This window comes from Leiobunum rupestre, chromosome 10 (genome assembly GCF_980474605.1).
Source record: "Leiobunum rupestre chromosome 10, qqLeiRupe1.1.hap1, whole genome shotgun sequence".
Lineage (NCBI taxonomy): Eukaryota > Metazoa > Arthropoda > Arachnida > Opiliones > Sclerosomatidae > Leiobunum > Leiobunum rupestre.
Window position 1 is genome coordinate 35,689,453 of NC_143393.1, and position 16,598 is coordinate 35,706,050.

At 33.3% G+C, this 16,598-nt stretch overlaps 1 protein-coding gene across 10 annotated transcripts in view; it reads right to left on the minus strand.

Moving 5' to 3' along the window:
* The window catches only part of LOC149925532 (zinc finger protein rotund-like), a 395,345-nt gene that overhangs the window by 272,574 nt on the left and 106,173 nt on the right, over window positions 1-16,598 (minus strand). For 3 of the 10 annotated variants that reach the window (XM_090161423.1, XM_090161420.1, XM_090161421.1), the window contains exon 2: window positions 16,344-16,497. The exons of the other annotated variants lie outside the window; for them this stretch is intronic. In XM_090161423.1, the coding sequence (XP_090017549.1) occupies window positions 16,344-16,358 (15 nt within the window). In that variant the 5' untranslated portion in view covers window positions 16,359-16,497. The remainder of the gene's footprint in view (window positions 1-16,343; window positions 16,498-16,598) is intronic. 10 annotated transcript variants of the gene reach the window in all.

Here is a 16,598-nt window from a genome sequence, read left to right on the forward strand (position 1 = left end):
TACACTTCTTTGACTCTCTTTAAAATCTTTGTTAAAGACTTTAAACCAACCCACAAGTTTATTGCAGATTTCTCTATCTGGTGCAACGCAAAATCAGGTATTACATCTTCATACGTTTAAAAAATTTAATTTCCCCATTTATAGATTGAGTCATAAGTTCCTACAAACTATAAAAAATGTACAAAAGCAAAAGCAAATTGGCAAATTATCATTAAAGCAACACGCGCTCTTTTTGCTCTTTTCCTAAAAGTGAAAAAATCCGTGTTTAAAAGATACAATCTATCAACGGCTGCATTTCGGCACAAATCTAAAAAAACAACCACATTTTATCTCCGCTCAATCGAAGCGCATCTTTTATTGAACGCAGGGAAAAAAATCAACTTTTTTCCAAACTCACTCCCTCCCAAAAAATTTTTGTTCATTGAAAAATCTATAAATAAACCAAGGGGGGATAATGTAATAAGGTTAAATAAGTATATATATATATATATATATATATCGCGTTTTTAGTGTCCGTTTCCGTGTTGCAAGCGGTGAAGTGCTTTTCATCTATGCATAATAGTAAGGATAATTTAATTATTATTCAATTACATGGATAACAATATTTTTAAATAATTTTATATTCCTTTTACATGGATTTTCTTGATATTTAAACATTTAATTACATTTTTTGCTGTTGTAGAATTGATTGGCATACTTTTTTTGTAATTTTATTATTCAATTACATGGATAACAATATTTTAAAATAATTTTACATTTCTTTTCCGTTGATTTTTTTGATATTTAAACATTGAATTCCATTTTTGTGCTGTTGTGGAATTGATTGGCATACTTTTCTTGTAATTTTAATTACCTAAAGTTACATTTAAAGTAGTATCAAATTAATGGTAATTTGTAATTTAAATTGTCATTGTTATATTGTTGATATAACAAATATTTTATGAATATTTCTTTTCAACTGATTTTCTTGATATTTAAACATTTAAATATTGATTGATTACTTCTCTTGTAATTTTAATTACCTAAAGTTACATTTTAAGTAGTATCAAATTAATGGTAATTTGTAATTTAAATTGTCATTGTTATATTGTTGATATAGCTTTTTATAAATTCACTGAATTACATTTTATGTGATTTAAGCCGATGGTTTTTAAAAAAATAGTTTGACTTAAATAACGATGAAATATTTTTTAAATTACTTAAACGTAATTAAAATATTTATTTAAATTAATTTAAATCGAACGATTCCATTTAAAGTAACCATTTCACTTTTAGCCTCACCTCAGATTTAAAAAATTAAAATTAGCATAAACGGTATCATAAGTAACATAAGAATATTAAGTATGACACTTCCTATGATTTTAATGCTAATTTCTTGACCGAACCTTTTTTCGACATTGACATTCTCTCCAAGCTCCGACTTGGACTTGCACTCAAACATATGTAATCTTTATTGGTTGTAGTATATTTAGATACTGGGGGATCTCTATGCTGAGAACTAAACCTTGATTGCGCCATAACTGTAAAAATCAGTTCGGTGATAATTTCCGCAAATTTTCATACTTATGGTTAATATGTTACTTATGGTAGTATTCTAAAGGGTTAAATAAATTTAAAAAATAAAAACACGTATCCAGTCTTTAAAAAACTCACGGTTGGGCAAATGAGGTTTTTCAACCAACAGTGTATTTCACCGCCAACCAAACACATTTTGGGTAAAAGATCAATTTTAAGAATGACTGTCGAAAAAAAATCTATTTCTTTTTTGAACTCTCGCTCAATTCTTTAGTTTTCGACAATTCGTCGATTCTGTTGGAGCATGGAAAAGAGAGCGACTACGTAATGACAGGGGGTAGCGAGGGGGGTAGCAAGGGGGTAGGAAGGGGGGACGCATAAAGAAAAGAATCTGAAAAGAAGAAGTTTGCCGGTATCAAATTTTCTTTTTCTCACCTTACAAAGAACTAAGGTTTAGCGGCAAAAAAAAAAGAATTAACTAAAAAAAAATAATCTTTAAAAACGGTTGGCTGACTGTCAAGAATCGAAGGAACAGAAATAATACAAGAAAGATTCGCAGGAGCCAATACGTGTTACGCTAGCTATTACACGCGGTACTGGATAATACGATTATCATTGTAGCATTCAAGAGGTTAAGCGAATAACGAATCAACGTGTAAGGGGATACGCGTCGTATTTATTTTCTCGCGATGGTTTTTACACGTGTTTTTTCTTTTTGCTTAAACTCGATTCGAACAAATCAAAGGCTAATGACTCCTGGCTACAACGCGACCAAACCAAATTCGGAAGGTCAAAAGTATTGCTTTTAAACCCACTGACACGAGTATTTCACTTAAAGAGAGTACAAACGAAATCTAATAATGGTGGCGACAGGATTTGTATTTAAACGTAACTAGCGCCAAACTCCCATAGCTTCTGTTAAACCTGGTGGTCGAAATGTTAAATTCGTTGATTTACCATAAATTTTAAGGGTCCTTATAAATTATTCGTAAAATTAACAGCACGAAAATTCGTTTCCAAAAAAGAACTTTCTTGCTACAGGGTTCATATACAACTATTTCACTGATATTTCCATAAAAACTTGTCGAGGTTAACGGTAATAGTTAGTGTAGGGAGCTGTTGGCTCGCGTGGCATGCTGGGCTTGCCACCACCCTCCTACGCTTTGTAACCCGGCCACCTGAATTAAAGGCTTTAAAAGTCGCTTGATGACTTAGGCCTAAGGTGGTGCCTTGGGCATAGCTGATATTATTTCCAGGTTTTCCCATGGATATTTTCCAGATGCCACGGCACCTAATGTTTTAAGTTAACCTATGATCTTGGGATTTCGAAAACACTTATCTAGTAACTCTGTCTTTGTTAACTTAAAGGCCTAGGTTTTCTTCTGCCTGTTTTCGTGTAAGTTTTCTTCCCGCCGCGCAAATATCCTGGTGGTAGGCCAACGTGTTCTGCGGTTGGCATACCACCAGGATATTTGCGCGGCGGGAAGAAAACTTACGGAAAAACAGGCAGAAGAAATCCTAGGTCGTTAACCAATCTTTTCATGAAGAGGTATAGGGTTACTCATTTGACAATAAAACTAAATTGGTTCCATATTATTAAATATGACAGAAGTAATAACAGGTTTGCCACAAAATTTTCAGATTCAAATCCTTTTTCTATTCCCAGACCATTTTAATAGATTTTCCCTGTTTTTTTTAAGGCCAAAATTTCTATTTTATATTTTAGTTTTATCAAAAGTTAATAAATTTTAATGAACTTATATTTCCGTAAAAAGGTTATTGCAATGCTGTAAAAATAAATGATAATCATTGAATTTGTGATAGATCTCGAGTAAAATTACCTTCTAAAAGTGTCAAGATAAAATTGAATCCCCTGACTTTTCCCTGAGTTTTACGAATTCTTAAAATTTCCCGACTTTTTAGACCCATTTCTAAATTCCCTAAGCTTTTCCTGACTTTTTAGGCCCATTATTAAATATCAATAGAAAATCGAATTCCCCGACTTCTCCCTGACCTTTTACAAATTCTTAAAATTCTAGGACCATTTTTAAAATCCCTGACTTTTCCCCAACTTATGGAAACCCAGTTTAATAAGATTTCGAACGATCCGCAATACAATTACAACTGTAAATCTAATCTACTGTAATAAATTTACGTTCCATACTTAATTTTCATATATATTAATATAATATTGTTTCAACTAAAATGACAATGTCTACAGAAGTGAGACTTAAAACCCCTGTACAAGTGCTCCAACCGCAGCACTCCCAGGTTCAGCAGGGTTCGTGCAAAATTTCCGGAATTAAATTCCCTGATATTTCCATGTTCTCCCTGACCAAATTGCCCAATTTTAACTGTAGAATAAATAATGTTTTGAGGTAAAATCTTGAAAAATATTGATTATGTATTTTAATACAACTTTCAAAAATTTATAAATGAAGTATCAGCTCCTTTGATATTTATTTATTTTTAAAGTTTCAAAAATTTATTTGCCTGATTTTTTTGGGGTTATTTTAAAATTCCCTTACTTATTTGGATCATTTTAAAATTCCCTGACTATTCACTAACCATTGGGAATCATTTTCCAATTCTCTGACTACTAACCATTGGGAATCATTTTCGAATTCCCTGACCTATTGGAATCATTTTAAAATTCCCTGACTTTTCCAGGTTATCCAGGTCGTGTACGAACCCTGTTCAGGGTCAAGTATACCATCCACTCCTTTTAAGGGCAAAGAAAAACCGATTTTATATTTAAAATCTATACACTATAAATAACAATAACGTTTATAATTATCGACAAAAATTAGTAATTAAAATTTTTGCCTGTCAAGGGAGAAAATCAACATAGAAGGAATAAAAAAATCATTAAAAAAATAGGGGGGCATAGCGGGGTTCTGTCAATTAACAATGTCGGCTTAACCTGTCGTTTGACCCCTTCGAAGGGGGGGGAGAATGGGGGGAAACGGACGGATGAAGGGTGAGACGCGAACCCAGCAAAGGGGAAGGGGACAAGGGCTGGCAATAGGGGCAATTCGGCGAAAGCCCCGCGACAAAATCGCGATGCGGCGGAAGAGAAGTTTTTGAATGGGGAAATACGGCAGTCAGGATGAAAAGCCAGCGCCGAAAGGTTTTCTTCCCCGCCATACACCGGAGCTTTGCGGCAACGACCGAACACGCGGGGGACTTTTTCTCCCGGCGTTCTAAAAAAAGGTTTCCAAGGAGAGCCACTGAAGGGGGGGTTTGGCCCCCTGGCACTTTTACGCAGCTGCAATATCGATTAAGTAATCAACGGCCAACGTTCTTACGGGGAGGGCGACTTTTTTTACCCAGTTCCCGGTACAACTATGTGTGGAAAGTCTCCTTTTACAACTTCGTATCGTAGTATCGTTTGCGCCTTTCAGTGACTAGTTTCGGGCGTAAAAGGAGTGACACGGAGTTGCGGGGTACGTCGGCGAGTCGTGGCTCGATCCCAAAACGCCTCCGCAGATCGCTGGTGTAGAGGCAAAAAATAGAACGCTGGCCAACCGGGTGTAGTACCGAGGACGGAGTGTAGGTCAAAAAAGGGGGATATCCGAATGCGAGGAGTTTAAGCGCGACGAGGTCGTACCCGTACGCGTACTTCGCGGCGTGTGTGGAGTACCCGGCAGTGGTTCGAATCAATGAAAGGAAATGGCACCCGCGGAGATTGGCCCGCCACCGGACGGACGGACGGAACCCCATTTCGCCCGGACCCCGAACCCCCCCCCCTCCCCTCTCTTCATTTACTACAACAGAACCCAACTTGTGGGAAGTAGGAAAAACACTGTTTAAGTACTTGTATACAAAGTTTCAAGAAAATTAAATATATACAAGGCTATCAATAGCAAATAGTGCTCAAAAATATATAGGAATTAAAGGCCTAGGTTTTTTTCTGCCTGTCCCCCTTTAAATTAACTTAGTGGAGCACAAATACCCTGGTGGTAGGCCAACCGCTGAACATGTTGGCCTAATTTAAAGGGGACAGGCAGAAGAAAACCTGGGCCTTTAAAGGTTAAAAATTCAGAAGAATTGGATAATTATACATGGTTCGTACAAAATTTCGGGGATTAAATTCCCTAACATTTCCAGGTTTTCCCTCACTAAATTGCCAAATTTTCCCTGACCATTTTTGTAGAATAAATGAATGGTTTGAGGTAAAAATATTGAAAAATATTTATTATGTATTTTTAATACATCTTTCAAAAATTTTAATTACCTGATTGTTTTTGGGGTCATTTTAAAATTCCCCTACTTTTTTGGACCATTTTCAAATTCCTTGACTTTTCCCTGATCTTTTGGAATCAATTTAAAATTCCCTGACCTTTTGGGCCATTTTCAATTATCTGACTTTTCCCTGACCTTTTGGAATCATTTCAAATTCCCTGACTTTTCCCTGACCTTTTGGAATCATTTTCAAATTCCCTGACGTTTTCCTGGCCTTTTGGAATCATTTTCAAATTCCCTGACTTTTCCCAGACCTTTTGGAATCATTTCAAAATTCCCTGACTTTTCCCTGACCTTTTGGAATCATTTTCAAATTCTCTGACGTTTTCCTGACCTTTTCGAATCACTTTCAAATTCCCTGACTTTTCACTGACCTTTTGGAATGATTTTCAAATTCCCTGACTTTTCCCTGACCTTTTGGACGTGTAAGAACCCTGTTATAAGATTAAATTACCAATTTAAAGTTTTATAAGGTTAAAATGTGAAACGTTTTATAGCGTGTGTTAAGAGTCATAACTAGAGCTCGGCAGAACAGATAAATTAACCGCCAAATTTTCGATTATTCGTAAAAAGATGGGTTAACTGTTTATTTATGGATATTATTCGCGGTTATAAAACGATTTAATACGCAAAAAATAACTTTTTATTCTGATAATTTTCGGTTATGGATAAAATCAAATAAATCAGGAATAAATGTCAAAATCATTTCAATTTTCCCTTTACAAGAAAAATGATCAAATAAATATGTCTTGCTGCTGTGTAAATCTTATCAGATTTTATCAGTTTGGTTTTAACCGAATATATTCAAAATATAGGAAATATAGGATAAAAAATGGAATGATATGATAATAATTATAGGATAATCTAGGAATTATAGGATAGCTGGAAGCCCTGGGATAACTGTACTGGGTAATCTTTCATTTGCCTGGGTTGGTGAACAAACTATGACTGGTAACTAGTAGGTCGATTCTTTGTATTTAGCAATATTTCAAATATAATAATAACGAAAGTAATTACATATCGTTATTTCACTTTATACAATGATTTGTTTAAAATTTATGTAACCGATAAATGTTACGCACTCATTTGAAAATCTGGACCGCTGGCCAGATCACTCCCTTGATTATTAAAAGAGCCTCGTATGATTAAATCTGTATAAAATTTAAACCTGTTAAAAACATAATGAACCTGATAAAATTTTGTTTTAACCTGATTAAAATCGTGATTAAATCTGATTAAAATCGTGATTAAATATGATTAAAATCGTGATTAAATCTGATTAAAATCGTGATTAAATCTGATTAAAATCGTGATTAAATCTGATTAAAATCGTGATTAAATCTGATTAAAATCATGTTTAAATCTGATTAAAATCATGTTTAAATCTGATTAAAATCGTGATTAAATCTGATTAAAATCATGATTAAATCTGATTAAAATCATGATTAAATCAGATGAAAATCTTGATTAAATCTGATTAAAAGCGTGATTAAATTAAATTTAAATCATGATAAAACTTAATTAGTAATAAATAATTAATTAATAAATAAATAAATAAACAGATATTAATTTTTCTATTGAAATTTAACTTTAAAAAAATATTTATTTTTTTGGAGATATTACACATCAAATTAGGTAACCAAATTAGAAAATACTAACTATTAGTAACTAAATTAGAAAATACTAACTAATAGTAACCCAATTAGAAAATGCTAACTTTTAGTAACCGATTTTAAAAATTATAACATTTAGTTTTAGATCAAAATAGTGACTTAGTATAATTATCAAAACTTCAACACGGTCTTTAATTCCTTTAAGAACATTAATGTGAATGCTTACCGGGTATGTACTCAATTGTATCCATAAATATTCACATTCAAACAATAACAGTCGCCAATCCTAAATATAAAAATTACCAGAAAGGCAGAAACTATATCAAACTAAACAGGCGAATTTACGCCCTTAACTGGCGTATTAAAATTCCCGTTTTCAAATCAGTGATCGAGTAAAGGAAAACGGGTTTTCCAAAGAAAATAATGTTATTATTCGTCGGTCTTCAAGGTGTAATAATGAGCGCCATTACCTGCCAGCGAAAGCCGACTATTACCATAAGTGTATAGTATTGTTACATAAGTGTGACACTTCCTATTCTTCACATCCAAAGTTTTACTGACAAAGGGAGTACCCGAGGTGTTTATTGCCGATTTTGTTCAAAGTCGGGTGTAATGTAGACCTATATGAGATATGAAATTTCCCAAAAGGAGACGTTGCACTACTCAATTTTAATAAATTTTCCCAGAATTACAATTTTTATCTACCCATTCGATTTGCCATGGCAACCGAAAATGTTTTTGACCACTTAAAACAAAAAAAATCTCCATTTAAAAAAGCATGGGATTTTCTCGGTTTCACAATTTTTAAAAAATTTCAAATATTATTTTTTTTGAAAATCATGAAATGGGTAATTTGGACAACATTTAGGTAAATTTCATAAAGTTTAAAATAAATAAAGTGTAAAGTAAATTGGAACATTTTTGGGGTAAAATTGTAACAGTTTTTGGGTAAAATAAGGAAAAAATCTTATTTTGATAAAAATTGTAATTCTGGGAAAATTTATTAAAATTGAGTAGTGCAACGTCTCCTTTTGGGAAATGTCATATCTCATATAGGTCTACGTTACGCCCGACTTTGAACAAAATTGGCGATAAACACCTCGGGTACTCCCCTTGTGAGAGCTATTAACAAGACAAACTGCATTACGCGCTTCGTCAAGGCTTTGCGTGCGCTTGCTCCCGCGTCACACGTAGCCTTTGACAGCGCCTCGCTAGGGGTATTTTCTTCTTGCGATGACGTCACTCCGGTGAAATTAGTGTTGTAAGTCGATTTCCCGCTCGGAAAATTTTCCGGAAAATGACCGAGAACTTTTTTCCGGAAAATTTTCCGTATTTTTCCGAAAAAAATAAAAAAAGGTTTTAATTCCATGATTAGTCTAATATATTGCTTGCTAATTTAAATAAAGCGGAATTTTCGCCTCATTTTTTCGAATCTGAAAGTAAAACTAAACCTCTAGACTAGTTTAAACTGATTAACAATGTAACACTATTAATGTTTTTTAGTATGTTTACTGATATTAGACATTTTATATCGATAAAAAGTTAAAAACATTAAAAACTCATAAAAAGTAATTTATCTTTCAATTTTTTATTGTTCCGATTTGCGGAAAAGTTTCTGGAAATTTTTCCGCATTTTATTTTTCCGGAGAATTAACAACACTAGTTAAAATATTCCCCAAAGTGTCAGACTTATGGAACAATATTATGGACTTGTGCTATTACTAATAGCCAACTTTTTTCTTTATCCCTCCAACCGGTTTCCATTCTTTTATATTAATAATCATTTTGCCCGCGAATTTTCATACAATCTTTCTGCCAAGGTTGCCCGTTTACCGTGAGCGGCCAGAAGGAAGTGTCAATAGGAGACCAGACTATCGTAGACCGTAGACGTCTCATTAAAACTGCACGAGACTTAGTAGCAATTATAGCGGGTTCGGTTGCTTTGATTATCTTTATTAAGAAAGGTTCGGAACGGTGATTTCATTTCACATAAAAGTCACCTAGCGGCCAACGCGAGAACTTCAAATAGGTGTTAGGTGGTGAAAGTCGTTTTCTTAGCAGACGAAAATCCAGCACAGGGTTGCCATAGTTTTTTAAATTCCCTGACTTTTAAAGTATTTTTTTAAATTCCCTGACTTTTAAAGTAATTTTTTAAATTCCCTTACTTTTATAGATTTTCAAATTCCCTTACTTTTATAGTAATTTTTAAAATTCCCTGACTTTTATAGATTTTCGCATTCCCTTACTTTTATAGTAAATTTTAAAATTCCCTGATTTGTAGACCCATTTTCAAATTCCCTGACTTTTAAAGTAACTTTTAAAATTCCCTGACTTTTATAGTAAATTTTCAAATTCCCTTACTTTTAAAGTAACTTTTAAAATTCCCTGACTTTTATAGTAAATTTTCAAATTCCCTTACTTTTATAGTAAATTTTAAAATTCCCTTACTTTTATAGTAAATTTTCAAATTCCCTTACTTTTATAGTAAATTTTAAAATTCCCTTACTTTTATAGTAAATTTTAAAATTCCCTGACTTTTATAGATTTTCACATTCCCTTACTTTTATAGTAAATTTTAAAATTCCCTGATTTGTAGACCCATTTTCAAATTCCCTGACTTTTAAAGTAACTTTTAAAATTCCCTGACTTTTATAGTAAATTTTCAAATTCCCTTACTTTTATAGTAAATTTTCAAATTCCCTTACTTTTAAAGTAACTTTTAAAATTCCCTGACTTTTATAGTAAATTTTCAAATTCCCTTACTTTTATAGTAAATTTTCAAATTCCCTTACTTTTATAGTAAATTTTAAAATTCCCTTACTTTTATAGTAAATTTTCAAATTCCCTTACTTTTATAGTAAATTTTAAAATTCCCTGATTTGTAGACCCATTTTCAAATTCCCTGACTTTTATAGTAATTTTTAAAAATCCCTGACTTTTAAAGTAATTTTTTAAATTCCCTTACTTTTATAGATTTTCAAATTCCCTTACTTTTATAGTAATTTTTAAAATTCCCTGACTTTTATAGATTTTCACATTCCCTTACTTTTACAGATTTTCAAATTCCCTGACTTTTATAGTAATTTTTAAAATTCCCTGACTTTTATAGTAATTTTTAAAATTACCTTACTTTTATAGTAATTTTTAAAATTCCCTGATTTGTAGACCCATTTTCAAATTCCCTGATTTGTAGACCCATTTTCAAATTCCCTGACCTTTATAGTAATTTTTAAAATTCCCTGACTTTTATAGTAAATTTTCAAATTCCCTTACTTTTATAGTAAATTTAAAAATTCCCTGATTTGTAGACCCATTTTCAAATTCCCTGACTTTTATAGTAAATTTTCAAATTCCCTTACTTTTATAGTAAATTTTAAAATTCCCTGATTTGTAGACCCATTTTCAAATTCCCTGACTTTTAAAGTAACTTTTAAAATTCCCTGACTTTTAAAGTAACTTTTAAAATTCCCTGACTTTTAAGGTAACTTTTAAAATTCCCTGACTTTTAAAGTAACTTTTAAAATTCCCTGACTTTTAAAGTAACTTTTAAAATTCCCTGACTTTTCCAGTGGCAATCCTGCTGCCACTATTGAAGTTCTCACGTTGACCGCTAGGATGCTCTGTGTAAATTGAAAAGGCTAATTGGCGTAGAGCTAATCAGGTTTTAAACTGAAAAGTTAAAACTTAAATAGTTAGTAGTTGTTCGTAAATCTATAAAATTTCTTCATAGACGTTGAGATTCGGTAAAAATATAATTTATATTAATATGATTTAATTTAAATTTTTAATGGCAATTATTTCTCGAGATAACCTTCACTTCACTAAAATGGCTCCTAAAATAAACTATCCACGCAACCTTGAGACTATTTATAAATTTAAAATGTAGAAAAGTGAATTCGGGCGTTAGATTTATCACGGGGCGTTTTTTAACGCTTTGGATACGTTTAGTGAATCTAACGGTTCTAACCGGTCTGTTCCGCCTCCAGAATGTCTACGAATCTCGGTGAAACTTGTCTATTGATATGATAATTTACTTAAGCACTCTAATAGCGAGTTGAAACGCAAACGACCATGAATGAACAGAAGTCGATTCGGTAATAACTACCTCGGCAACTCAGCCTCATTAGCCACAAGGGCAAGTCTGAAACAAAACGGGTCATTTTCGGGATATATTTTAGTCGTACACTTTTGAAATCTACCGCGGTTTGTACAAAGGAAAACGAATTAACGGAGGTGGGAAACAATTGTTTATTTAATCACCTTGAGGAGCGTTAAATAAGTTTATAATTAAATAGTTAAACTATAATTAAATCGTTAAAGACGAGGGAAAACGGTGAATTCCAGGAATTTCGATTTCTAGCGTAAAGTAATAAATAGAGGTCGGCGTTCGATTAACTTTTATCCATGGATAAAATAAGTTCGGCGATATTTAAATAATATTTATTTAAATAACCAATATTTGAATAATAATTGTAAAATTTTCGAAAGTGGATAAGCCTATTATTTAAATAAAACAAACAATTATTTAAATAAATACCGCTTTTATTCAAATAAATGCTTGGTTGCGTAAAAAACATAATTAAATAAGTTAAAATAATATTCTTTTTACCAATTTTTGTTAAATAAATCGGTTATTTTGTGGATAATGAATAAACAATTCCGAGCACTATAAAATAAATACACCGATCGGATATGTTGCCGTTTTTACGTCGACTGGTACGGCTACGTTTAGACCGATGGCGTCACTATTTTCATTGAAATTTACGTAATTTCCGGCGCTATGTGAGGTCCGAACATTGACCGGTAATTATTACCGAGAAAATAAATATTTCAGAATAAAATGGCGACATAGGTAGCAACCTAAGAAAAAACCCAACTGTAGTCTTAAAAATATTTGCATAATTTAAACAAAAATTTTAATATAAATATATACAATGGTTAACGAAAGAATAGACGCATATACGGACAGGTTAGATAGAGATTAAGCTTCACGAATAACGCGAAGACAATTGCCGCTTGACTGTGTTTAATGTACCCTTTCTATTTCATTTTGTTTCACAAAAAATACACGAAGATGATTTCGGTTGATAGTCGATAAACGGTTTGGTTAGAAATTTATTATTAAAATCAATAGGATGTGTCTTAGTTCAGGGTTCGTACAAAATTTCCGGAATTAAATTCCCTGACATTTCCAGGTTTTCCCCGACTAAATTGCCAAATTTCCCTGACCATTTTTGAGGTATAGTCTTAAAAATGTTAATTATGTATTTTTAATAGATTATTCAAAAATTTATTTGCCGGATTTGCTTTTGGGGTCCTTTTAAAATTCCCTTACTATTTCGGACCATTTTAAATTTCCCTGACTATTCCCTGACCATTGAGAACCATTTTAAAATTCCCTGACTTTTCCCTGACCTTTTGGAAACATTTTCAAATTCCCTGACTTTTCCAGGTTTTTCAGGTATTCCAGGTCGTGTACGAACCCTGTAGGTTTTTCCGATTCAAATTCCCCGACTTTTCCCGGTTTCCCATAGCTATTTCTAGAGATTTTCACTGACTTATTTTATGCCGAAATTTTACAATTTTTAGAAAATATTTGCAACCAAAATGAAATTCCTTACATTTTCCAGACTTAAATACTAATTTTTAAAAATCCCTGACTTTTAGACCCTTTTTAAAATTCCCTGATTTTTAGACCCTTTTTCTAAAATTAACTGACTTTTAAGGTAATTTTAAAATTCCCTAATTTTCAGACCCTTTTTAAAATTCCCTGATTTTCAGACCCTTTTTAAAATTCCCTGATTTTAGACCCATTTTCTAATTCCCTGATTTTTACACCCATTTCTAAAAATCCCTGACTTTTAAAGTAATTTTAAAAATTCCCTGACTTTTCCCTGATTTTTAGACCCATTTTCAATTCCCTGATTTTTAGACCCATTTCTAAAAATCCCTGACTTTTAAGGTAATTTTAAAAATTCCCTGACTTTTAAGGTAATTTTAAAAATTCCCTGACTTTTAAGGAAATTTTAAAAAATCCCTGACCTTTAAGGTAATTTTAAAAATTCCCTGACTTTTAAGGTAATTTTAAAAATTCCCTGACTTTTAAGGTAATTTTAAAAATTCCCTGACTTTTAAGGTAATTTTAAAAATTCCCTGACTTTTAAGGTAATTTTAAAAATTCCCTGACTTTTAAGGAAATTTTAAAAATTCCCTGACTTTTAAGGAAATTTTAAAAATTCCCTGACTTTTCCCTGATTTTTAAACCCACTTTCAGATTCCCTGAATTTTCCAGGAATTCCAGGTTATGATATAAATAGAAACTTAATTTCCACGATAAAATCATTCCTTTCCGTAAAATTGTCCGCGCGTTCTCCGTAGAAGTTTCGTCGTAGGGGCCTCAACGTCGCGGTTGTCGGAAAACGAATTTACATGTAGTTTTCAAACGCTCGTTTGGCAATACGAAAAGTCGACTTAACGACGGAGTAATGGCCCATCCCAAAAGAAACAGAGCAGCCCCCCAAAATAAATAGAAAAAAATGGTCGCCGAAAAAGGGGGCCAAATCATCCTCCGAAAAGACAGCTCAGTATCTCTTTTTCTTCCCTAATGCTGATGGAGATCATTAGGGGGGCGGGGTGCGGAGCTCGGCCAGCCACCTTATCTAGCGAGCGGACGCGAAACGACATCCCCGCTTCGGAGCGGACACCAACGCTAACAAGATAAAATGTCGCGACGACCATCTTCCGAAACAAGTGGCAGAATCGCCTAGTTCCCCGCGCAAACTTCACCCGTTTTGTAGGCGTCGAGACCCAGTGTACTCTTACCTTAGACGACTCTCGCGCGATGACAGCGTCATTAGAGTCAAAGTTGGACTTTACGGCGACTAAAATATAAATGCTTAAGAAATGGGACGCGCTCAGGGAAATCTACTTCATACTCATTATTAGAAAGATATATTTCTAACCGGAAGCGTTTTTCACTCGACGGTAAAATTAGCGGCGCCGAACAAAGCAGTCGGAACGCCGTTTGTCGTCGCGATTTCGTCTCGTTTTCCGTCGAGTGCGAAATCAGCCTTAAGCCGCGTATTTTGGCGCGACTGGTGGAGTTATCGCCCGTGAAAGTCTCCATTAAGGAAATGAACCCTAACCTCTGCCCCCTCCCCTCCCGCTGGTGCCGCTGCTGTGGGACCGTAACTTTTTCGAAGTGAAAAATAACGTTAACTTCAATAAAAGCGCAAAGAAAACTTCATTTCTAAGTTCACTCGTCTGGTGCCTCACGTCAATACGGCCATAATCATTACCAGTCACACCCCCCTCCCCACATTAAATAAGATTTAACAACCCCTCCTCATCAAGCCAGGGATAATTTGCACTTCAAAGAATACGTTTCACCATCAGTCTATAGTATATTGCATAAGTGCGAAACTTTCGATGCGCAATTTGTATCGAGACAAATTAAGCCTTTATCTAGAATAGATGTTTCTATAAAAGGTGGTTTCTTTTAAAACGTTTTATTCGCCTGTTCCGGGGATGAGAATTACTCCAGAAACTATTCGCTGGTTCCTGAGTATTAGGGCTACTCTATTTACTCCTTCTGAAAAGGGGGTGTAAAGAGAGCAAATCGGATTTGGTCGTCTGCTAGCCAGAATTTATCCGCTAAAAGGCCACAGCCAGCCATTTTGTAAAAACGTTTTTACTCCGACTTAAACTATTCTCCACCACAGAATCGGAGTAAAATGACATGATTGACATCATACAGGGTTCGTACAAAATTTCCGCAATTAAAACTCCCTGACATTTCCAGGTTTTCCCTGACCAAATTGCAAAATTTCCCTGACCATTTTTGTAGAATAAATTCATGTTTTGAGGTAAAATCTTGAAAAATATTTATTATGTATTTTTAATACATCTTTAAAAAATTTATTTGCTGGATTTTTTGAAGTCATTTTCGAATTCCCTGACTTTTCCAGGTATTGCAGTTCGTGTACGAACCCTGTCATAGCCTTACTCTTCTTACCCTACTCCGAAATCCCGGAACAAGCGAAAATAAACCACCTTAAATAAAATGAATAAAAAGTAAAATAATAGAATACGTCGCTCTTACGTCACAAAACACGGCTTTATTGGAATATTCTTCGCACGCGCGCCAGAAACACCTACATTCCTCGCGACTGTAGCGCGTGCTCGTAAACTTGATTCTTGAGACAATTTTACGACAATGAGTTTTGGATTTTTTTAAACACGCACAAAATGATAATAAAGCTTTGTCTTGTGACGTAAAACAACATTTAATATTTTTACTTTTAATTAATTTTATTTTTACCCATAAAAACCCCTATTTTCTAACGTGCATGGTTACTGATTTTTCAAAACCGATTTTTCTATTAATTTGATTTAAATCGGATTTTTATTAATTTTATTGTTTTTAGAAATTATGCCTGATTTTCTTCAAAAATTCATTAATAATACGAGTGCAGCGGAGTGTAAACTAAAATTTAAATTAATCCTAAATTTAATTATTATTATTTAGAACTTAAATTTAAATTAGTTTGCTCTGAATAGGAATTGCTAGAGAACCTACGTGAATAGGTGATTTAAATCAGACAGACGTGTCATACTTATTTAATATATTTTATAGACTTTACGTGTTACTAGCCAAATAATTTTAAAATAAGTAATTTGAAATTGCACTTAATTTTAATATTCAAATTATTCGTTTAAGAATTTTAACTCTAAATTTACATTATCTTAAATTTAAATACATCGCGTTTCTAGCTCTTTATTTACCAGTATTTTATCCGTCATCAAAAAATGTTTCTAAATTGTCCTTTCATTAAAATAAATTATACAATTCGCGAACGCAATAGACCCAAAAGGGCAGCAGTACTGATCAATTAAATAAGTTTAGGAAAAGATTGCAACACAAAATCAAGAAAATATAATTTTCTCCGTGTCATAAAGCGTGGGACTTACATGAATGTCTTTCATTCCAAAAATTCGTTGTTTTCTGTCGTGGTGATGATGAGATGGGTGATCTTTGTTGAATATCGAAAAGGCGTTTAGTTCCCTCCGAGGGGTGATTCGGTGTCCGTTTCACTTGTCACACTCCTGGACCCGACCAAAGTATCTAGACAGGACAACGAGTCAAGAGAGCAATCAAACTACAATCCCAAATTTCCTCCTCCTCAAGCGACAGAAGTTAAGAAGAATTTTGAGTCACAGAATTTT